This window comes from Panthera leo, chromosome B1 (genome assembly GCF_018350215.1).
Source record: "Panthera leo isolate Ple1 chromosome B1, P.leo_Ple1_pat1.1, whole genome shotgun sequence".
Lineage (NCBI taxonomy): Eukaryota > Metazoa > Chordata > Mammalia > Carnivora > Felidae > Panthera > Panthera leo.
In genome coordinates, this window is record NC_056682.1 from 85,824,952 (window position 1) to 85,848,753 (window position 23,802).

General features: G+C 44.2%; 1 protein-coding gene across 2 annotated transcripts in view; it reads left to right on the forward strand.

Annotated features, from left to right (window-relative positions):
• The first annotated feature begins 1,000 nt into the window (after window positions 1-1,000).
• Window positions 1,001-23,802, forward strand: part of MAML3 (mastermind like transcriptional coactivator 3) — a 411,939-nt gene continuing 389,137 nt past the window's right edge. For both annotated transcript variants that reach the window (XM_042935443.1, XM_042935444.1), the window contains exon 1: window positions 1,001-2,283. In XM_042935443.1, coding sequence (XP_042791377.1) covers window positions 1,813-2,283 — 471 coding nt within the window. In that variant the 5' untranslated portion in view covers window positions 1,001-1,812. The remainder of the gene's footprint in view (window positions 2,284-23,802) is intronic.

Below are 23,802 nucleotides of genomic sequence, written 5' to 3' on the forward strand. Positions count from 1 at the left end.
TATTTTTGCTTGTTTTTGTTTTGGTCATGACAAACTGTGAAATGCTGTGTTTTTCCTATAGTTCTAGTCCATGAAATCCGCAATCTTTCCACTTGATTTACGAAGGACCCTTAATTACTGCTGTCATTAGCACCTAGTGTTCAAAACAGTCTGTTAAAATGTACTGTTAGTCTCACCTCCAAGTCCCTGCTTGCTTTATTTTAATTTTTTTCCAAGGGTAACTAAAACAACAATTGCCTTAATAACAACAATCATGTACAGTGAATTAAATAAAATTCCAAGGTTTTTTTGTGCCTATTTCTTTTTGTTCAGAATTCGGCATTTGTGTGTTAAGATTGGCTTAGAGTTTGAACAAGTGTCCATAAGCAGGGTTGTTACAAGCAAGGACTTATTACCTGGGTTTTAAAAACGAGTCACTCATTTGCCTTTTTCTTTCCACATGGGTAGGAATGACAGACAACTGCTGTGAAGCTTCAATGTTTCTGCCTGGTCATGCACAGTTCTGCAATATAATGCATAAATGTATAACAACAACTTGGGCTTGCATGATATCTCGCTTGGAATAAGGAAATCCAGCCAGGCGCGTCCACGCGGCCATCTTCGCGCGCGCGCACACACACACGTGCGCGCGCGTGTACACACACACACACACACACACACACACACACACACACACACAGGTCAAAAGTTGATTCATTCCCGAGATCCCCCAGAATCTTTTCTTCCTCTCTTTCCGGCAGCTCAGCTTCCAGTCAGGGTAGTAGTGAGGTTGGGGGCGTGGAGAGGCGGGGAGGGCGAGGCGAGGGAGGCGGGAGCCGGGTGCCGGTGCGTGCGGCGCCCGCTCCTGCCGGGTGAATCCGGGCCGGGTTTTGCGCCGTGTCCCCCGGCTTGTCTCACGGCCTCCAGCCGCCGCCGCTGCCGTGTTTACTGAGCTCGCGCGTCCTGATATCACTCCGCTGGCATGGAGGAGGAGGAGGAGGTGGAGGAGCGAGAGGAGGAGGAGGAGGCGGCGGCGGCGGCGGCGGCGAGCAGTTGATCATTGTGATGGTGGCAGGAGCAGCGGCGGCAGCGGCAGCCCAGCCGAGCGTTAGGGGCTGCTCTCCGCGCGGCGTTTTGCAAAGGACTTCACCGATCTACTTTTGCAGTCGCCTCGGACTGTCCATGTGTTTACTTCCCCCAGCCCGAGGATTCGATATCTAGGTTCCTGTGAAATGCAACTGAGCAGCCAAAGTACTTTGAGAACACGGGGCGGCATAAACACCAAAACTTTTTTGTGGAAGGAAATTGCAATAAGCAAGCTTGCCGTTTTCCGATGCGGTGTGGAGTGAGTGTGTGTCGCGCGTGTCCGCACTGGAGGCATATGCTTGTGTGTGTACATGGGGTGTATTTTTCGGTACGTAGGGAGAAAATGCTTGCCAACCACCGGAAATCTCCTGGAATTTATTAGAAAATAATGGATTATAAAAAGAAGGCAGGAGAGGAGCGGATCTCCCCTTGAGTTGCAACCCGATTTGCTGCTGGCTCAGTTTGTTGTGATTCTTTTTGTTGATAGGTGTCTGATGGTATTCTGATAACACCCCCCCTTCTTTTTTCCCCCTCGAGCTTTACAGTTTAAAAAAAGGAAACAAAAAAAAACCTACCCCAAAATCTCTCCCCCTTTTTTTCGCCCCGTCGAGATCGCTGTTTCCATCCATGTGCTTGCGTCTCCCCCGCGTTCCACTTAAACTATTTTAATTCTTGGACCCAAGGAGGAGGCTGATAGGGGGGTGGATAAAAAAAAGTTCTTCCAAAATAGTGTGCCCGGGGAGCAGGATGGGGGATTTCGCAGCCCCCGCTGCTGCCGCGAATGGCAGTAGTATTTGCATCAACAGTAGCCTGAACAGCAGCCTCGGCGGGGCCGGGATCGGTGTGAATAATACTCCCAATAGTACTCCCGCTGCTCCGAGTAGCAATCACCCCGCTGCCGGCTGCGGCGGCGGCGGCTCCGGGGGCCCCGGCGGCGGCTCAGCGGCCGTCCCTAAGCACAGCACCGTGGTGGAGCGGCTCCGCCAGCGCATCGAGGGCTGCCGGCGGCACCACGTCAACTGCGAGAACAGGTATCAGCAGGCTCAGGTGGAGCAGCTGGAGCTGGAGCGCCGGGACACTGTGAGCCTCTATCAGCGGACCCTGGAGCAGAGAGCCAAGAAATCCGGCGCCGGCACGGGCAAGCAGCAGCACCAGAGCAAACCCCAGCAAGATGCGGAGGCTGCCTCGGCGGAGCAGAGGAACCACACGCTGATCATGGTGAGGGCGCACTGGCAGCAGGCGTGGGGCGCGCGCGTGGGGGGGGGGCGTGGAGCTTCTTACATGGGGGGACGGGTGTTTGATTTGCACGGTGGCGAGGTGGGCTGAAACCGAAGGGTTAACATCAACTTTTCTGAGGAAAAAGCTGTCGTCGTCGCTACCTGTTAATCTGTCAGGGTTGTCAGATTTGGGGAAGAGGGGGCGAGAGGGGAGAAGCCAGTCACGACTGCGAGGGGCGGAGGGAGCGTGAAGCGTCGGAGTGAGGCACTGGAAAAGTTTCCCCCCCTCTCCCTTTCTTAGATACCGATTTGAAAGAGAGTGAACCCAGAGTTGAAACCTCGCTCCTCCTCTTCACGACTCCCCACCCCACCCCTCGCCGTGCCGCTTCGCTTCTCCAGACCAGCCCCCCCCCCCCCCCTTCACCCACCCCTCTCAGCACAACCGCCGGGTGCAGAGAGAAATTGATGCATTTGCAGATTCTGGGCGGGCACCAGGCCCTCAACCCCTGGGGGGAGGAAGGGGAAGGGAGAGTCTCTCGCCTCTTCTCCCTAGCTAACCCCCTTTGGGCTGAGAAAGTCTGAGAGTTTTGTGAATGAACTTTGAAGTGGATGAGAAGCGAGCGAGGGTGGCTGCGCGCGCGCGTTGGCGGGAGCGCGCGCGGATGCGGGGAGCGGGTGCGCTCTCTCGCCGCTCCAGCCCTGAGGCTGGTCCGGCAGGTGGAGCGGCCGCGAGGGTCGGGGGGGTGGGGGGAGCGGCCGGACGTGGGGATCAGGGGAGAGCTACGCCCTCGGCCTGCGCCCAGGGTCCGGGCCACGCCAACTCCACTGGGGATTCTTTCTCCTCCTCCTCTTAAACTTGCTTGCACGGAGCTTGCTAGCTTCAACCTCCACATCGCTCCCCGCCAACTTTCCAGGATAGTGTAATACCGGGAGAAGTGGAAGGTAGCAGGGAGGTGAAAGAAGCTTAAATGGCTGGGTGGGTGGGTTCGAGGTAGAGGAGCAGCCAATGGCTTAACTTCCCTGGGAGGAAGGGGCAGTTCCCACCCCCTAACCCTGAGGGTAGAATCCTTTCTCTTATCTTCTCTCTCCTGCTCTTTTGCTTTCCTTTCTGGGTGTGTGTTGGGGGGTGGGGGGGAGGCCGGAAGCTTGGGAAAGGTGTCTGCAGCCCCCTCCCCCACCGCGCCGCCTGGCTCCAGGCTGCGCGCCTGTGCGGGGTGCGCCCGGCTGTGGGAATCCAGGAGCGCGGCGCGGCCGCGCGCTGTCGCGGGCTTCCCTGGCCGACTGCTCCTCAATCCGCAGCGCAGGGCCCGGTGTGGGCGTCCCCCTCCGTGTGCGGTTTATACACCGCGCACATCCCGGGCCTGGGAGCCCTGGGCGCCCCCGGTGGTGTCGGTGCCTCCTCCGGCTTTCGCCCGGCACTCCGGCCGGCGCTCCTTGACAAAGAGCCGGCTGGGGGGAGGGGAAGAGGAGAGGCCTCAGCGCTCGCTCCCCACCCTCTCCACCTCCCCCCACCCCGCACGTGAAGAGGAACAATTTGTTTATCTTGGGCTTCAAGAATCCTTCCCTCCTCCCAGTTCTCCGAGGCCGCCCAGCCCCTCCTCCTCCCCACCCTCCTCGGCGCGATCCAGCCCAGTCCCGCCGGCTGCACCTTCCCTCCACCCCCTCCTCTTCCACCTCCCACATCCCGCCTTCCCCCTCCCTCTCGGTGCGCGGTCGTGGGGGAGGGAGCGGGAGGCGCTTTGTCCGCCTGGCGGCCCAGCTCTGCCCTGGAGGCCGCCCGGTTGGGAGGGGCGCTGCACCCCGCGGCCCTGCCCCCTCCGCCGCGGCTGCCCGCGCTGCGTTCGCCCCACACTCCTCCTGCCCCCGATCCAGCCCGAGCGCGAAGAAGAGGCGGACTCTGTTTTGAGGAAGAACGTCTGTCACCGAAGTCAGGGAGGGAGGTTCTGGCTTTACAAACAGGAAGCCGAAAGCCACTGACACACTGTAGCTTTTCTGATTGTACCCGGAGGCGGGGCTGGACCTGCATCTAGACTGTATCTCGCGTGCCCTTTTCGTACCTATTTCTCTTCCAGTCCGCGTGGCCTCCCTCTCCCCGCCATCCTCGCGCACTTCCACCTATGGGGAGACTCACTTTGTGAACCTAAGACTGAAGTAGAATTTGAAAGGCACTGAGAATTTCATCCCTGCCTGCTCCACGCCCTCTTTTCACGTGTTTGTACACCCCACACGCAAGGATTGCGTAAAAATCGGCTGCTTTTTCGTGAGGCTCCAAAATCTCAGTTCCAGGGAATTTCTCCCGACCTTTCGGGGGTAGGACTGCTGTGGCGTTACCTCGCCTGCTGGGCAACGCTGGAACAAAAGCCAGTGCCCTTCCTGGTGCCCGGTCGCCTTTGATCACTGGCGAGCACAGTGGAGTAAGCGGCCAGAAAGTTTTCGTGTTTGGGTTAGGTTCTCCGGAGGGTGCCGTCTGGGCCTGCGGAGGGGTAGAGGGAGGATTCTGGGTGCGCGCGCGCCTGGCTTATAACACATACGCAGGTGGAAGCAAGTCCTGGATTCTGACGTTACCTGGAAGGAGGTGGAAAGCCGAAGCCAGAGCTTACTTTTGAAAATGCAAAGACAATCTTACTTGAATGGAGCAGACCTGAACTATAAGTAGCATAGTGAATCCCAGTTTAGCAAGTTAACAGACTTGAAAAATTGCCTGAAAAATAGCATTTTTCTGTCAATTTTTTTGACAATAATTTAGCCCATTGATTAGATTGATGTAAACGCCAAGGCTGTGTATGGAACAGGGATATATTCTAGCTTCAACTGTATTTCACATATATCAGTGGGAAGTATGTGTGATGAGAGTAATGAAAATAAACAGCCTTAAATCTTAAGCAAAGAGTTGCTTGTAAATCCTATGTACCACAAAGAAGGAAAGAAGATAATGTTATCCTCTTCTATAAGCTATTTTTTCTTTAAAAATAATTAATTTAAAAATTCATATTAGCCCTTGAAATGGAAGGCTACCTTAACTTAGCCTGTGTATGAGATAAAATCTTGAAAGCAGAGGTCGCAAAGAAACTCTTGATCTTCATTTTCTTGATTGGCTACTGGATTATAGTTGGGCTCTGCTTGGGCCACAGAACAATTATATTTAGTCCTCAGATTGGGCTATCTGAAAAACCCTAAAGAAGAACAATAATCAACCAGAGCCAAATAATAATAATGGTGATGATAAAAATAAAGATGAATAGGATTCTTTTCTGTTTTATTGCTATTGTTTCCCTTCTTAGGGCCAATATGTCCAAAGTACTAAATATCGATTAGTTCTCTTTCTGCCTGGTTTGGGTTGAGAAGTCAGTCTAATCAGTTCTTTCCCTCTTTTGATTTGTTTCCTTATATATTTACAAGCATAGACGTGAATTAAAAAAAAACAAAACAAGCAAACAAAAAGGGTGGGCGAGGTGAAATAGAAATCTTCCATGGTTCCAGGCTGCTGGAAGGAGCCTGGGTTTTGTGTGGGTCCCTAATAGCCCCCTTAAGAGAGCAGGGAGTTCAAAAAGGCTTGGGTTGGAAGCTGCAGTACCTCTGATGAAAGGTAGTTTCTGGACAAGTAGTCAAATGACCCTTAACCACCACCCCCCCCCAACACACTTGTACTTTTTTGTATATTCAGGAGAGTCTCAGTTGAAAAGTGATCTTTTCCTAAAATAGTTTTAATTACTTGTGGTAACAAGAGACATTTTTCATTCTTTGTATTTGGAATTGAAGGTCAGGTTAAAATTTTAAAGTAAATTCCCGTTGACAAATTCATTTTCAAGTCAAAGAGAGACTGACTTGACAAAGGTGTAATCATTCAGGCACAACCGAAAAAGCCTGACAGCGCACTCTTCAGAATTTCAAAATGGTGGTAGCCTTACTTGACCTGGATAAGTCCAGTGTTTTCATGACCTTTTCACTCTGTTAGCACCATTATAGCTTTCAGAGTGTGCGTAATTTATACACAGTTTCCAGACTGCATAGATCTATGTGGTTCTCACTCTGAAGAGTTTATCACATAAAATCCAGTTGACAATAAACTTATTAATTACTGAGTATTGGAGAAAACTGCAACATATCCAAAATGTTCTTATCCATTTCTGGAACAGATCCAGGAAATGTCAACATACTAGTCCAGTGCTAAACTTCCTTATAAATGAACCTGGTTTCCCATTTCTTATCCTGTTGAATATCCTGTTGAAGGTAAATTACTGGCAGGTAAATTGAAGGTAAATTATTTGGCAGGCTTGTAATGCCAAACCATTTCTAAATTTTTCCTAGGAACCTTTTCATTGGCTTCTCCTGTTCAACTGCTATCCTGGGTGATAGGATTGACAGTTGGCTTCTTGAAAAGCCTTCCATAGCCCACACAGGGTGTGCCTTAAGTTTGTGAAAAACTTCCTGGAATTTCATTTCTCTGTGTTTCACAAGTGTCTTTTAGTTCTTAAGAAGCATTTTTTTTTTTTAAAGCTCCAATACATATGTAATTATGTTATTTATGTTCTTTGGTTGTGGCGCATTTTATTTAGCACTGGATAGCCAGAGATCAGAAAAGTAGAAGCACATTTAGTTAATCATTAATCATAATCTACCAACCGCTCTTGGGGCTGAGTTCTTTCCCAGGGAAAACTGGGTTTTCAAAGAGGTAGTCTGTTTGATACTTTCTATCCTGACTTGCTAGAATTGTAAGAGCAAATTTTAGAATCTTTGTAGGTTTGTGCTACCTGATAGGAGGAAACCTGGTTTACTGACATTTCTGTAAGAAGAAAGAGGAGAATTTTAAACATTAAAATAGAGTTATGTAGAGTTATTTTCTAAATATCTCCATGAAACCAATAGCCAACTGTGTCTAAAGAGGTTTCCTGACAGAGCTCTTCCATTGGTTGGGTTAAGAATGGTGTGTGTGTGGTGGGGGGGGGGGGGGGGGGTGTCTCTATCCCTGTTTCTCTTCTCAGTGCTACTTCCATACAAGGAATCTAGTATAATAAACCACTTTATACATCACATAGTAATTCTTAGACACATTTGAAGTACTTACATGTTATGTAATGCCATTTATGGAATTTTATTTGTGATTAGTGCTCTATGTTTGTTGATTAACAGTCTTATACTGTGTTCTTGATCTTACGATGGCTAAATTCTGTCATCTTTTCCACATCACTCATGATAGATAGCTGTGAAATCAGTCAGACGTCAAAATCTTATAAAGAGGAACATATTTAAAACTCACTCAGTCCTACGATTTTTATGATATCTACCTTTTAACTCTCCCAAATAGCTTTGCATTTTCTTCACTCTGTTACTCAGAGGCTGTTTATCTAGTTTTCAGACCCTATAACTGCTTACTTTGTTTTTCCTTCTCCTCTGGCAGCCAACCTTTTGGTCTTTTCACTGACCTTTTGCACCTTTATCAAAGAGTGGGAAGAAGCAATAAGAAATTTAATTTCGGTGTTTCCTACTCATAACTAATGAAACTATTGGGGAGGAGGCCAATTATTTTGGATTAATTATAGATTTGATTTTGTATGCCACTTAACTCTTCATTAGCACAAATAATGGAGAAGAGGCTGAATTTAAAAATTTCAATTCATTTGTTCAACAGTATTGCTGCACAGTCCATACTACTTCACAGAAGTTAAAATGCTAAATCAACCTCTTGCATCCAAGACTGGATATATTCTTTGTAGGCTTTTCAGTATTCTAGCTAGGTTTAAGGGGATAACTGGTTTGCTTGTATTTTAATCAGCATCAGGCTTGTTACCAGTGACTTCTCAACAGCTTCAGGCCAAGTTATATGCCCTTCTCATGACGTTTTAAGTAAAATAATATGCTTTACTTTTCTGCTGTTTCAAACTAATTTGACATTGATTTGTTTTGTTTTTTTGTTTTTTGGGTTTTTTTAAACGTGGCTGATTTACAGATAACTGCTCCAAAGTTCTAGGACCCCCCAAATTAAATTTTCATTAAAAATACAGCATGCTTTTCAGACAGACCCATTCCAAAAATTCATTATTCGTGTGTGCGAGTTGGAAATGTAGCTCCTGGAAAACCAGCTATCACTGAGAACTGATTAATTCTCCTAACTTCAAAAAAAGAAAAAAAACCCAAAAAACTCTTGTGTTTAAACATAAGAAAAGTTAAAGAACTAAAGAAGTAAGGTTGGATAAAGTTACTCAGAAGATGGAGTTGAAAACCTGCTGTATAATAAATACTTAAAGATCGTAGAATTTCATTTAATGGATCAGAGAGGGAGCACACCTTTCTTTCCTCCCTTAAGTCTACCTGGCTGTTCTATCTGTTATTGAGGAGCTTTTGAGTTGTGGGTAAGCAACTCCATTTGGGGAAGAAAGCACAGCATTCCCTCAGGGCCACATACACACGCGCATAGAGATAGGAAATTAACTACTGTGGCTCAGGAGTTTCAAGGCAAGCTGTGCGCACTGTTCTTGGGGGAATTTCATAAAAATCTCAAAAGGCTTGCAGTACTTCCTCTGACAGAAAGAAAGTGATTCCTTAGGAATAATTTAGACACTTCTTTTTAATTACAGTGCACCTCCCATTGGTTGGAGTGACCTTTAAGCTAAAGTAGACTCTTTTAAAATACGAATAACTAACATTCGTCCTCCTCAGCGATGACTTAACCACTGTGGAAAACTTAAGTGAAACATTTAATTTTCTGACTAACAACTTCCAGAATTTCCTTTCTAGTTCCTTAAATCTCCATCCTGTTGCATAGAATCTGGTTGTGTCATTTCGTATTGCGGACCCTCCAGCCTTCAACTATGTAAGTGTTTACTTGTGCATGTGAAGACGTTATTAGGACACATTACTGTAGATCTCTTCTCTCCTCTCACGATATCTTTCGACACCTCCAGAAAACTCCTGTCTGGACAGAGGCTTCTTCCCCTTCAAAGGAAAGGGCTGAAGTGCTGCAGGTTTGTTTGTGCGGATTCGACCTGGGTCATAACTGACTCAAAAGGATTGCACGGCTCTAAAAGACAAGCTCGGCCAGTGCCCTTTATTCTCACAGTGGTTGGTTATTTTTCTTTCTTTGATTGTTTGTTAGATGCTGGAAGCAACTCCGTGATTGAGCGTGAATGTAAAGGGACTGGTGCCCAGGAAAGGGCTTTAAGGAAGTAGTGTTAAGGTAGGAGAGGCGAAAAGGGATGGTGATTTTGGAGGCATTACCTGGAATGGATAGCAAAGGGAAGAAATAAGAGAGATGATTGGTTTTGCTCATTTGTGGTAAACAGTATCCTGGTGCCTTGGGAGCTCACAGAGGTAAAGTGTGCTTTTAGTAGTCCCCTCTGAACCTTTAGACCTTAGGAAAACTCAAATACATATGTTTTCAAGAGCTAATGGCAGTATGGTTTGTATATGGGAAAAATCACGTTCCTAAAATATTTTCGTGCTTTCTTAAATTATTACTACTGCCACTGGAATGGATTTACTACTATAGGATTCCTTTAAATCAGTGGTTTTCAGTCAGTGGAGATTTTGCTCCCTCTCTCCCTCCAGGAACATTTGGCAATGTTGGGCGACATTTTTGGTTGTCCCAACCAGAGTGGATGCTCGCGCTGTCCAGTGGGTAGAAGCCAGAGATGAAGCTAAATACCTACCGTGTGCCCACAACACCTGGTCCAAAATATCAGTGTTGCTGCTGTTGAGAAACTCTGATTTAAATAAGGAGCTCCCCTAGGATGTTGAGAGTACACAGTGTGGCTTTACCCACAGCTTTTCAAACACACTGTTATTACCTAAGGAGCGGAGAAAGGAGGAGGTGCGGCAGAAGGTCTCTTGGAAGGAGTTAAAGGACCACTGTGCTGCCTGTCAGCCCCGACCACGTGACCTTCTAACTTCATGACTTTTCACTTCGCGACTGTCTGCCTCTGTCTCCTTCCTTGCCTGTCAGAAGGTGAACAGTAGTCATTTGTTTTTACCTCATGGAGTGATTGTTAGGCCCCAATGAATTAATACGTATGTAAGAGTCGCAAAGACTTTACAGCACAAAGGCTAGGCCTATTTTTATGAATTCCTTGCCTATCTCCCAATTGTTTGCCCCCCCCCCCCCACCCCGTCCAAGTGCAGACTTGAAGCTGAGTGGTTGGAGTCTTGTTTCACTCCTGCATAAGCCAACATCGAGTGATTAGGAATTGAGCAACTGCTTGCTGCATATTGCGCACTATTTCTAGGCGCTGGGGGTACCTTGGTGAAAGGGGCATCCTTGCTCTCATTGGATGCACCCTGCAGGGCATCGTTTCATGGTTCAGGTTAGCCGTATGAAACGGTCTTGTGGTTTTATGAGACCACGTTAATGGGAGTCGTTAATAAACTAACATTTAGGAAAATCCCAGGGTGCTAAATGCTTTGTGTCTTCTTGCCAGCTTTCTGTAGCCATGGCTTTCTTGCGTTGTTTTCTCGAACGACACTTATTTCATTATTTTTCAAATAAAATCACTTTGTGCGAGGAGAGGATTATTAGGTGGTGTGGCGGAGAAGAAGATTAAGGTTAAAAATGAGGCAGATGATCGTCTTTGACTAGGTGACACTTGGCAGCACCATGATCACGGCTTGACATCAGGCTTTTAGAGGAAATTAGATAAAGAGGAGAACCTTTAGAAAGAAGCTGGCAGGAAGGTGTGAGGACTTGAAACCGTGTATGTGAAGAACAGTTGGAAGACCTGGAGGTGTTTGGTCTGATTTAGAGGGTATGATTGCTTTCTTAAAATATTTGAAGCACCGTCAAGTGAAGGAAGGACGAGATGTGCTCTTTATTGGCCCAAAGGGGATAAAGTTAGGATCGGTGGTTGGCAGTTATTAGGAGCCAGGTTTGGTTTACTATTAAAAAAAACCCTGGGGCGCCTGGGTGGCTCAGTCGGTTGGGCGTCCGACTTCAGCTCAGGTCATGATCTTGCGGTCAGTGAGTTCGAGCCCCGCGTCGGGCTCTGTGCTGAGAGCTCAGAGCCTGGAGCCTGTTTCAGATTCTGTGTCTCCCTCTCTCTCTGACCCTCCCCCGTTCATGTTCTGTCTCTCTCTGTCTCAAAAATAAATAAACGTTAAAAAAAAAATTTAAAAAAAAATAAAACTGTTCAAAGATGAAATGGGCTGTCTCGAGTGAAAATGTTCCGGCAAAAGTTGTTCAGTTGCCTAAGTGTTGGAGAGGGGGTTATGACATCTTTTTTAAGTGAGAAAATTTTTAAACAATATGGAAATAAAATACGAGGTAGTGAGGACAGGGATTTTATCTCTTTATTCATCTTCATATTCTCATGGCCACAAAAAGACCTACTTGTACATAGGAAGAACTTGAGATATTTGTTGAATAAATTGCTAAATGAAAGCAAGTAGATTAAAAAGTGGCTTAATTCTTGTCCTCAGTGTTTCCCCCTGCTCAGGAGTTAGCATGGTTTATAATATCTCTCCAGACCTTCTTTTGTTCACTTACATATATACTATATATTGTACACCATCACATGTTAACATTTTTTTCTGCATAAATGGAATCATACATATGGTTCTGAGATTCACTTTTTCCACATAATGTATTTTGGAGATGTGTCCCAAGTCATTACATATAGATCCTAAAGTCATTCTTTTTAACTGTTATATAGCATTCCATAAATAAATGTTCCATAATTTATTAAGTGATCCCTTATTGATAGACACTCTTGTAGTTTCTCATTTTCTGCCAATTAAACGTTACTGTAGTGAACATCCTTATTCATATATTCCTTATACATATGTGAGCATTTCTGTAGCACAGATTTGGATTTCTTTCTATATACGTAATATGTATAAACAGAAAAGGTTGACCAAAAAAAAATCTCTTAATCTAATATGGTTTAATATAGTACCTGAATCTTATTATAACCTGTTTTAGAGCAGATGATCATCGTGTGTCCTTAAAAGTACAGCTTCAAAAAAAAAAGTGTCAACTCTAGTAACTGGTGTTAGTCTATTCAGTCTAGGGCGAACACTTTTAGTTTATAAAGGTTGTGTATCTGGCAACATATCTTCTAGGAATTACTTGCCTTCTTTTCATCTGGTCCTGAAAAGGAAGTTAGTGGGAGTCTAGTTAGCCAGTACCTGTTCATGCTGTGAAAGTAGGAAATTCACTTTCTTGAACAAGTTTGTCGTTCTCTCCCTTTCCTGAGCTTTGCGTTGCACGAGGCCTGTGTGGCTTTATTTGTGAAATGTACTTCGGCTGGTGATATAGTACCTGGGGTGGCGGTGGGTGCAGATTTGAGTGGTCGTAAACATCTCAGGCCTGTGAGTTGCTGCTTCCCACAGGTTAAATTACCCTGACTAATCCAGTCATCTGTGTAACATGGTAATAACAACCCGCTGACCTGGCCAACTGTAGAAAATGCATCAAAATGGACTTGCCTCGACAGTCACCTGATAGCATTTGTTTAGACAGTGAGAAGTCCTATCAGTTTTCATTATACACGTGTGCTGAAATGGTCTGAAGACTGCCTTTCGTTGGAGTTCTTGGTCATTTTGATTCACCTCTGGCCCAGCAGCTGCCCTACACAGAGATGTTCATACTCACAGCCCGAGTTTTCACATAGCTGGAGCAGTTTGGCTCCTGAATCTGTGCTCTTGGCCGGAACGCTTTTCTGCCTTTACCTGCCTGAAGCATTTGTTCTCAAAAAGGTTGTGTGAGCAGCTGGATTTTTGAAATAACCGGGCTCCGCCGAGGACCAGTCCTCTTCCTTTAGGTTGTAAGATCAGTTTGAACGGGAGCCAAAATTAAGATACGTGGTCTCTCCTATGGTGCTGGTCCTTGCCTAGCTCTGCTGTTTGATAATGAGGATCCCCACTTTGCTGTCCCTTGGCCTCGTATACTTCTGGCCTGTGTGTCCTTCCTTTCCCCGTCTTTTTTATCACCACTTTATGCTTCACCTTTGCCATAGTGGCAGTGGGACCTGGAAGCTTGTATAAGATGTTGGTGGCAATTATTTGAACCACAGGAGCCAACCAAGGGTAGGAATGTAAGTGATTGGGGGCCTAAACTTTATAGGTCATTCTCTGCTAGGGGATTCTGATAAACTAGGCCTTCTGTTTCAAGTTATGATGTACATGTTGATTAGCAGCCGCCCTTTTCTGCCATTTAGCTCAGCCACGTAGCATCTTAGGGGAAAAAAAAACCCCACAAAACCTGTGGCCAGCTAAGTTAATGCAGCCATGTGCTCCGTGCAGACTTTAGGGAAAGGGAGCTTCAGTCTAAACACAGCTAGATAGCCTCTGTTTCAACATCTTAAATCGTAAGATTTAGTTCTGTGTGTAAAATAAGAATCTTGCTCCTGATCTTCGAATTAGGCTGTCCAATATGATAAACTTAGGAGTTCCTTAACGTTGCTGCTCTGGTCATACAATACATTTCAACCTTTGACTTTTCCTGCTGACAGTCTAGTTTTGCTGGTCTCCTGTCCCTCTGAAGAACGTCATCTTACTTTTTTGTGTTCACTTCTGACTGTTCCTGGGTCTGTTTCTTTCATTTCTCGCACTGGAGTGTTTTCGTTCAGGGATTGCTTTCACCTGTGCACAAGGCGAGCGACCACCTGGAGTTTTGCACGAAGTGTAACTTTTACCTCTACATTGATTGTAGACAGGTAAATGATTATATATTTTCAATATTAGTTATTTCATAGATATCTGATGATACTATTGGATAATTAGATAGATATTAGATCTATCTAGATAGATCTATCTAATTAGATAGATATCAGATACTCTTATCTGATATAGATATCTGATGATACTATTAGATAAAAACTTTTCCAAAGGCTATTGAGATCACAGCTTTGTTGTAATAAACTTCTAATTTCTAATTCCTTTGGAAAGCATTTTCTTCTTTCCCGTTGAAAGAATCCAGAGGTGATTTGTAATAGGAAATAAATGACTATAGTCAAGTCGTACATTATTGTAGAGTTTTTTTTTTTTAAATACCTTGCAAAATGTGTTTCAGACATTTTGAGTTTTTTTTTTTTTTACTTTTCTTAAATGTTTGTTTATTTTGGAATTTTGTTTGTTTCAAAGAGAGTTCAATAACTAGACAGTTAAATAAATTCATAAATGGGAGTGTCTGGGGTCAACATTAACATTAACGCAAAGAAATTTGACATGTCAGAGCGCAACAGAATTTTCTGGGTGCTAAGTAAAGGAAAAGAGATAAAACTCATATAATCATTTATTCTTGGCTTTTAACTTCAGAATGTCTAAGTGATAATAATGCCAGAGTTCCCAGCGGGGGTAAAACATACATTCCCTTTGCCTGTTCCCATCTTCTGTTCCGAGCTCCTATTGTCCCAGTTCTAATCCACTGTGGTATTTCAGTCCATCCTTTCTCCCTGCATCCATCCCAGAGAAGAGTGTGTGGCTATAGCAATGGATCCCTTTGCAAAGCATGCAGGTGGTGTTTATCTTTAATCACTTAAGGTATTTCCTCACAGTAGAGTGTGCAGATCAGCACCTCCAGGATTGCAACATACCCTCACCACTCACATCCTGCCTTGGCCCTTTACTGGGAGGCTCTCTGATGTTTGGTAAACAGAGGTGGTTTATATAAAGAAGCAACTTTCTCAGTTTAGAAATTGTTGTGGCTAAATGGTTGAAAGCGTACTTTGCAGTGTAACTAGGAATTCCTAAATGGTTTGCAGCTGCTATTGGATTTTTTAAAAACACATTCATTTTCTTCGGTGAAGTATGGAAACAATGATTTTAGGTTTGGATTTCATGCTGCTTAATTCTCAGAACCTATTCAAGGACTATTTGAAGAAACTTGTTTGTCATAACAGTAAATAACCATACTAAAAAAAATATTTTTGGCAGGTTGTATGTGTTAGAGTGGAATATGTCTAGAGCCCACAATGAACTAAGAACATATAATAGTAACGTTAAGGATGACAAAGTATGATAAACTGATACTTTGAGGATGGGGATATCTGGCCCTTAGACCATTGAAATTCAAATGGGTGGTTTCTTTTTCAGTGTTTGATCCTGTTCTTAGGTAGAAAGGATTGATATGAATCATTCAGGAGCCTTTTATTAACTTTAAGTTTGTGGTCTCAGATGGAATTGGAACACTCAGAAATAGTTTCAAGTAAGGGCACTTAATGATAGCTGTGCTTGTGAGAATCCTATCTTGTGTCTTTGTTTCCTTCACGGAGGCACAAGCTGTCTGTGTTACAGGTTTGGTAGGCTTCGTGTTTATCTGTGGTCTGGAATGTCAAAGGATTGCAAACCTGAGAATTTTGCTTCCCTCTTTACCCTAAAGTGATGGTGTAGGAGTTTCTGGTATTGGCTCACGGGGTGGGGACAGCCATATATGGGAGACGAAAGGGGGATTGGCTGGCTTTGGTATTTCTATCCATTTTTTCTTTTTTTAAAGTTTATCTATTTTGAGAGAAAGAGAATGAGAGAGAGCACACATGCACGCGCAAGAGCGGGGGAAGCGCAGAGAGAGGGAGAGAGAGAATCTAAGCTGGCTCTTCACTGTCAGCACAGAGCCTGAAGCAGGGCTCGAACCCAGGAGCCGTGAGATCATGACCGGAGCTGAGATCAAGAGTCACACTTACACTTAACCAACGGAGCCACTCAGGCGCCCCCACCATCCACTCTTTCTAATGCCCTTCTCCTTACTTTATTAACAAAGAATGGATACTTTGAATAATTATTTATGTCTGTCTTTTTCCTTCACACTATAATGCACACTTCACTTGTTTTCTTCAACTTTTCATAATATATGTGTTTATGATACACTGAAGAGCCATAAATTTGAAGAGAGAGATAATTAGCTTTGACAGACTTACAAAAATGAGACTATAAGAGGAAGACGCAAGAGTGTTGCTTCAGAAGAGGATTCCGTTACTGGGTTTAAGGGAAATTATCCAGATGAGAAATTCTGCAGTGTTAAAATTCACAACCGTTTGGGTGGCACAGGTTATAAGAAGTGGATTATTTTATGATTTTTTAAATTTTTAAATATTTTTCACAGTTTAAACAAATCTTTTTTTTTTATTGATTCTCAACATAGACTTTTTAAATGGAAAAATTCAAGATACTGAGTAATAAAATGGGAGAAAGAAACAGCAACTCAGCCACGGGTGTTAAAATTTCATGTGGTTCACGTGCCCTTTACCTTTACTCTCTCTCAGCGTGAGAGTGGATTGTTTTTGAGGAACCTTTGTTTAATAGCTATCTTACCTTAAAGAATAGTTTTCCTTTCACTTTGATGGCTCATGCATTCAGGGAGCCTTCAAGAAACATGGCTCATTTAGCATTAACTTGACTTAGTAGTCCATCCTGCCCCTCCCAATTTGGGGATCCTTTGTAAAGGGGACAATTAAATTGTCTGTGTCTATAAGGAAAAAGATTAACCATGGGTTGGGTTAAGTTATTTCTACCATTGTACATTATTTTCTATTTTCTGGATTAAAAAGAAGACTTGAAGACAGAATGTGAGATATTGATTATTGCAGAAAGGGAGGAAGATAAAATTCATGTCATCTGAGGTAAGCAAGGCTTCAATATCGCCATTATTTCTATGGCACTTCTTCCCTGGGCCAGATCATGCCCTCATCCACAATGGAGGCCAAAATGATATAGGGGGTAAAAGGATCTACCTCAAATGTTCTTAAGATATACTGGCTTTTTTTCCTTTTTTAAGTTTATTTATTTTGAGAGAGAGAGCACAAGTAGGGAAGGGGTAGAGAGAGAGGGAGAGAGAGAGAATCCCAAGCAGGCTCTGTACCAGCAGCACAGAGCCTGATGTGGGGCTTAAACTCATGAACCGGGAGATCATGACCTGAACCAGTCAGGCGCTTAACCTACGGAGCCACCCAGGCGCCTCTTAGGTATACTGGCTTAATGCTCATGAGCGAGAAAGAGGAGGCGTTTTAGGGTAAGTCCACTGATGAAAAAAGGTTTAGACAGTTCACTGTCAAGTCTTTGGTACGAGTTAGGTTTGGTTGCTGTCACCTCTCAGCAGCAAGGTCTCTAAACAGTGACGAGGTTCTTACCTGAAGGAGGGCTCCAAGGGATAGAATGGGGAGAGCTGAAAGGTTTGGATTTCCCTATAAACTGAACCCAGTGTCCCTGGGAATCAGAGTGAGGAGCTCCTTTAAAATGTCCAGCTTTTCTGCTCTCCACACTCAGGAGCGGCTCCTGCTTCCCCCACCCCCTCCATCCTATGTCTTTTGTTCCATGAATAAATATTATGTGCTTTGGTGCTCATTACTCTTTGATATGAAAAAAGGCAATTCATTAGGTTGAAGGAGGAGGGGGAGGGAGACACCATTTTTCACCCGGTGCATCAAGCGCGGTTACACTGATTTGAATTCCCAGAAAAGTAATAAAACAGTGAAAATAATGATAAAACAGCTCATGGGCTGACAGCTGTGCAGCACCCGGGAACACTGAAGACAGGCCCCAGTGTTGCAGCAGGACAATATTGTGGAGCATATGGTGCCATTGCAAGCCAGTTGTTGAACTCGGTGGCCGCCTTTTGTTTGGGGGACTGTCCCAGCATTGGGTCTGTGGTAGCTCTTCAGAAACTTCTAGTCTCATTGGCAGGTGGGCTCTTGGCACCATGCCAGACTCGCTGTACGGTGGCTGACTCAGGCCATGCGGAAAAGCTCATGCTTGGAGAGCAGTCACGCCTCCTTACTTTGGTCACTGATCAAATCATTTGTTCAGCGAGTATAAATTGGGATGTTTTTCCATAGCAGCCCAGTGGCTACATTGCAAAAGGAACATTTTCTACAGGAATGCCAATTAATTATTAGGTACGTTAATTCACCAGGGCTCAATTCTTTGTGTGAGAGTGAAAATTGTTGTGTTTTGTTTTAGTGCTTTTCGGATGCACTTTGCACATTACCTCTTCATTCTTCAGGCTAGAATAGCTAAAGCCAGAAAGTATGTTAGGGCCAGTGTTACTGCTAGAAAGGAGAGAGAGTACCCGTCTATCTAGTTTTTACAAGACAGTGCTAAAATAGGCCCTTTGCTTAGCATGGGTCTATTTTTTAAATGTGTGAAGCTGGCATGTGTGTGTGCATAAAAAGACTAATTAACTCCACTTTCCTCTGGAGGGGTCTCCTTGGCTGCCCTGATAACGTGCTCCACGTTGGCCAGAGTGGCGCCATCATCCCGAGCCCTTTATGACTTCAGCCTCTATGTAGTCATGGTCAGCCATTCTGGTTCCTTCGCTCTTGACTCTGAGGTGTAAGGAAACATCTAGAAGGGCTACACAGTCCTGGGAGAGTGGTTCCTGCAAACATAGCAGAAGGCGACTCTCAGAGAGAATCACACTCCATGAGGAAGGGCTGTAGCCTGTGCTATTGTGCTCCGTGCATGAGAATATTTTTATTTCAGGAGCTAAAAGGAGGAAACCGATGGTGTTGATGCTCTGATTGAAGAGCACCAAATGCCACTATATTCTTGGTCTCTATGGGACCCTTTTTTTTTTTTTTTTTTGCAGGACACACTTAGGTAGTGTTCCGGTGTTGGGATGAGTGAATTTCTTTTTCTCATGAGCAAATGTCATTACAAGGCCAAATCTACTGGAAAATTATACATATGTATGTATATGTATATTTATTTCTGTGATGTTCTACTAATCACTAATCAGAGATTATATTTTAACTCTGGGGCTCTGCTGGGGGGACTGATATTTTTTCAGTTCTTAGTCTTACATTTTTGATCACTGGCCTTGAAAAAAATGTTTTTTAAGTAGAGGAAAATAGATCTGTTACAAATCCCCTGTAAGCGGATATGTGCTAGGTGTAGCATTCAGAGGTTGGGAGAATTTCTGCCTGTGCCCTGGATGTGATTCAGAGCATCCAGAGGAATGAGAAGGGTCCTGTTTTCTGTTTGACTTGCTGGGTTGGTTGTAGGAGCAACTTCACAGTGTGACCATCCTTTCAACCTTCCCTTGACGGTGTGTTTATGCAAACCAGCCAGGGGAGAAGTATTTCTGATTCTACTTTTCCGAGTTTCCTGAGTTAGAGGAGTAGTAATTACCTTCTCTCTAAGAATTTAAGAAATGGAAGCAAAAAGAATGACTGAAAAAGATCTACATTTGCCGCTTCTATATCCTTGCCCTGAGCACTAGGGGCCAACTACAGTCACTCCTGGAGGCTTTACTATACCTGTCACAACCTGCCCTGAGGGAAAGCAGGTACAGAGGGCAGAAGAAACTGTTGAGAATAGGAAGGAGAGCTAGGAGGGGGAGCTGGAGAAATGGGAAAGGGGAGGGGGAGAAATAAATCATTTCTGGGTGTTGAGAATGGGTGAATGTTCACATGGGTGAAGTATCCCGTTTCTATTAAATTACACGTGTAAATATCTTCATAGCTATTTTATTTTTGCACAATGATGTTAGATGTTCTAATTATACAGCACATTTATGGGATGAGTGGAGCTACAGTGAGACCAACTCACTTGGTAGGTCAACTAGGTAGGGGGCAAAACAAAAGTACCAACAGGCTATTGCATATGTTCTACCTTTGGTACAGCTTTTTCAGCTGGAGGGAGAACTATAAATCTGAAAATCCAGCTGTGTTGTTGTGCAGACTGTTAGGAAATGTGATCTTCAGGGGTTATGGGGACAGTTCAATTAGAAAAAAAAAACTTGCCCCCTAATGTGATTTGTATTATAATTATTTAATACCTAAAGGACTCTTATAATTGAATTTTAGGGTGCTTCATTTACATTCTAGCTGGCGAGAGTTAGAAATACTATCACTTTGTGGTCCTCTAATCGCTGTCCCAAACATTCACAAAATGCCCTGTGATTCAATTATAAGTATCTTCTGGGGACCGTGTAATTATATACTATCTAGTTATCATTATAAAGCACCAAGGGACGAGAAGCCAATCAGGTGGCTTCAGTGGCTGGTTGTTCATAACCCTGTAATTGATAGCTCAAAGTGCTTTGAGCTACACAAAATTTTTAAGGGGCGACTGATCAAGTTTTAGGGGCAGGAAAGGGTTGCATACTAATTTTTAAGTTGCACAAATAGGACCTTTGAAGTAAATGCTTATTGATACAATCCTCTTAAATAATTGACTGACACGTTTGTGGAGAATAAAGGAAATACAGAAATCTAAAGATGTAGACCAGAGGCCCCTGTAGCTTACAGTGAAAGAAAGGAGGAGGGTACTATTGTGTATGTGAGGGGGTATCTTGGTAAAAATAAAATCAAATGAAGAACAATACAAGAAAACATGCTCCATATAGGAAATAGTTACCAGATGTGGGTACCTAGTAATCTTTGAATTAAAGAATGGAGAATAAGTGTTTTCACGGATGCTTGTGCAAAATCAGGAGTCTTTCGCCTGCTCCTCCCAGGGGCACCACAGAGCATTTACTTGCAGACTTCGCCTTCTTCCAGAGCTCTTTAAAGTGGTCGCCAACTCTCAACAGCAATTGCTTCTGAGTGGTGTTCAAACAACCCTGACATGAGTCCCTTGGTATATCATTATCTAGTCTCATATTTAACCTTTTTCTAATAGCCTCCCCAAAGTCCAGAGTTTTCAGCAAGTGCCAGAGGAAGTTATAAAAGGTGTTTTTCCCCCCTCTTGACTGCACAGCTGTGAGAAGCATAGTTATCTGGAAGTCGTCTTTATTTTTCCTTTTTCTGTCCTGCGAGAGACCAGGTATATGTGAAAGTAAAGCGACTTGTTGAGATGGGCCAAGCCTCGTGGCAAGTGTCAATACATTAATAGGAATTTCTCTTTTTTTCAGTTCTTCCTGAGCCTTGTGCTTGATTAACTCTATTCTTAGAGGAGAGAAGGGCAAGGGAGTATACACATTCATGGAGTGTGTGCCTCTCCTCCCCTTATCTATTCCTCAGCTTGATATTGGTGAAGCATGCGTGCCAGTAAGAGGTCAGGTGCAAGCTGCAGAGCTGTGTGTGGGTAGGCCTGAGAGGAGCAGTGATGGTTATACTGGTACGGCCCCACGTTGGCATCTCCTTATGGTAAACAAACCTGTTTGCTCGGTGGCTACACAGACCCATGACCACTGTGCCTTTAGAAGGATGTTCCTTTCTTATTAAGAAATGGAAACGATGGCATCCTTGATGGTGTATGTGCAAATTGGAGAGACCATTTGTGAATTTAGGAGGGTGGGGAACACCCAAAATGTCTCATTCTGACAGGAAGCCAGAGACGGATGATCCAAAGAACCTTGCCCTTCACTGCTTCACAGCCTCTGGCCTGGTGTTGGGGCAGTAGGCTGACTGCGGATGCTTTGGCCCCAGTGCTTTGGTCACGGTGCTTTGGCCACCACTAGTGGAGGTGGGTGAGACAGGCCATGGAGAGGAGAGCTAGAAGGAAGAAGAAGGGAACAAGTGGAGTAAATAAGGGCATGGACTGTTGGGAGGCCTTTGGATGTGGACTCTTTATTACCTGCAATTGATTTTTAAATAATGAGAAGGGAAGGTTTCTCTACTTTTCTTTGAGATGGCTTGTGGAAATTTCTTTAAAAAAAAAAAACAACTTGTTTTTTTTAACATTTATTTATTTTTGAGAGACAGAGCATGAGCGGGGGAGGAGCAGAGAGAGAAGGAGACACAGAATCTGAAGCAGGTTCCAGGCTCTGAGCTGTCAGCACAGAGCCTAATGCAGGACTTGAACTCACGGACCACGAGATCATGACCTGAGCCAAAGTCAGACGCTTAACAGACTGAGCCACCCAGGCACCCTAACTTGTGGAGATTTCATTCTGACTTTCCTTCCTGTCTTGTTACCTAATGAGGCATCTGTGTGGTTCTGCACAAACTTTGAGGAGCCTTCTGCTTTTGTACTGAATCCTTCTTAAGCAGAAGGAGCTCCAGGTTCTGTGACAGAAGTGAGCCCCCCCACCCCCCCCCTTGAGGGATCTCCTCCCTCTAATCCCTTACTGAGGTCATTCCATCCTTCCCCTGATGAATGCTCTACCTTGTGCTTTCTGCGTGCTGTACCCAAGTGACTACTCTAGTCTCTGGATTCGGTGGAAGCCTGCGGCTTTGGGGGTTTGCCCTGTTTTTCTCCTGGCCTGTTCTGTAGGTTTCCCAGGCTACGTCAACACCAAGTCAGTAACTTTCCCTGGATGGCTAATAATCTGTGTTTCACAGACAGAAATTCTGATTATCAAATATAACAAATGCTCCCATAGTCATTTCTGTCTCTGGTTTTCATCCCCGTGATTGGGATGCAGTTAGGTTAAAATTAAAAAGACATTATATTGGAAGCCAGGAAATGAGGACCAGTTCAGGCTTTGTCATCACAAACTGTGTGACCTTAAGCAAGTCATTTAATTTCTTAGGACCACAAAACTCATGTTTGATTCAATTGATTCGTAAGGATATTTTATAGTAGGAAGGAAACAGATTTATGAAATGCAAAATTTTAGTAACTTTATGTTGCCATGCTGGTACTACCTTAAGTCCTAGGAATATCTGCTTCCTTCTTTCTGGCTACCTAGAGACCCCCAGCGTACCAGAAAACAAAAGAAGACTTGACCTTCACAGGTATGATTGCAGGGTTTTGTCTAGAAGATGATAGTGTATAAATTTAATGTGTATGTGCATGTGCCCTGCTTGGACATAAGGTCTGTAGAATTAGGCAAGTCAGCAAGATGTGAAGGGATGTTTCCTAACTCTGCCAGTAATTACTGTTTAGAGCCCTGCCTCTCCTTCCCTCACCATGCTCTCCAACACCCCTGCATGACGTGGTGCTGGTCTTGCATTGCTTATGGGTGAGTGGCCAGTGCTGCATGGTGAGCTAAGCAGAGATTGGAATTGACTTATAAGAGGAACTCAAAAGTGTTTTCTTGCGTGGACCTGAACTGTAATGTTGGCCGACTCTTTCTTCACGTCCTCATTAATTATGGCATTAGTCCTGAATTTCAGGTCTAGAGTCTTAAATGTGGCTGGAAAAACCAACCATTTTTCTGGTTGGTTGAAACCACTTTGTCTTTCAGTTGGCACTCCTCCATCTGCTATCCAATAGTGAAACCAAGGCATATTTTCTTATAACTTTTCTTAATGATTTGTAAGTAAAAGCTTCAACAAAGCCAAATAATATTCCATGGATTTTAATCAGTTTTAAAAACTCATACAAACTTCACTTTATAGGCCTTTGTAACAGGTATGTGTAGGTGACCCTCAGGACTATTTTTTTAGACTCTCAATTTCTTTTTTTTTTTAATTTTTATTTATTTATTTATTTATTTATTTACTTATTTAATTTTTTTTTAACGTTTATTTATTTTTGAGACAGAGAGAGACAGAGCATGAACGGGGGAGGGTCAGAGAGAGGGAGACACAGAATCTGAAACAGGCTCCAGGCTCTGAGCTGTCAGCACAGAGCCCGACGCGGGGCTCGAACTCACGGACTGCGAGATCATGACCTGAGCCGAAGTCAGACGCTTAACCGACTGAGCCACCCAGGCGCCCCAATTTTTATTTATTTTTGAGAGAGAGAGAGAGAGAGAGAGAGATGTCAA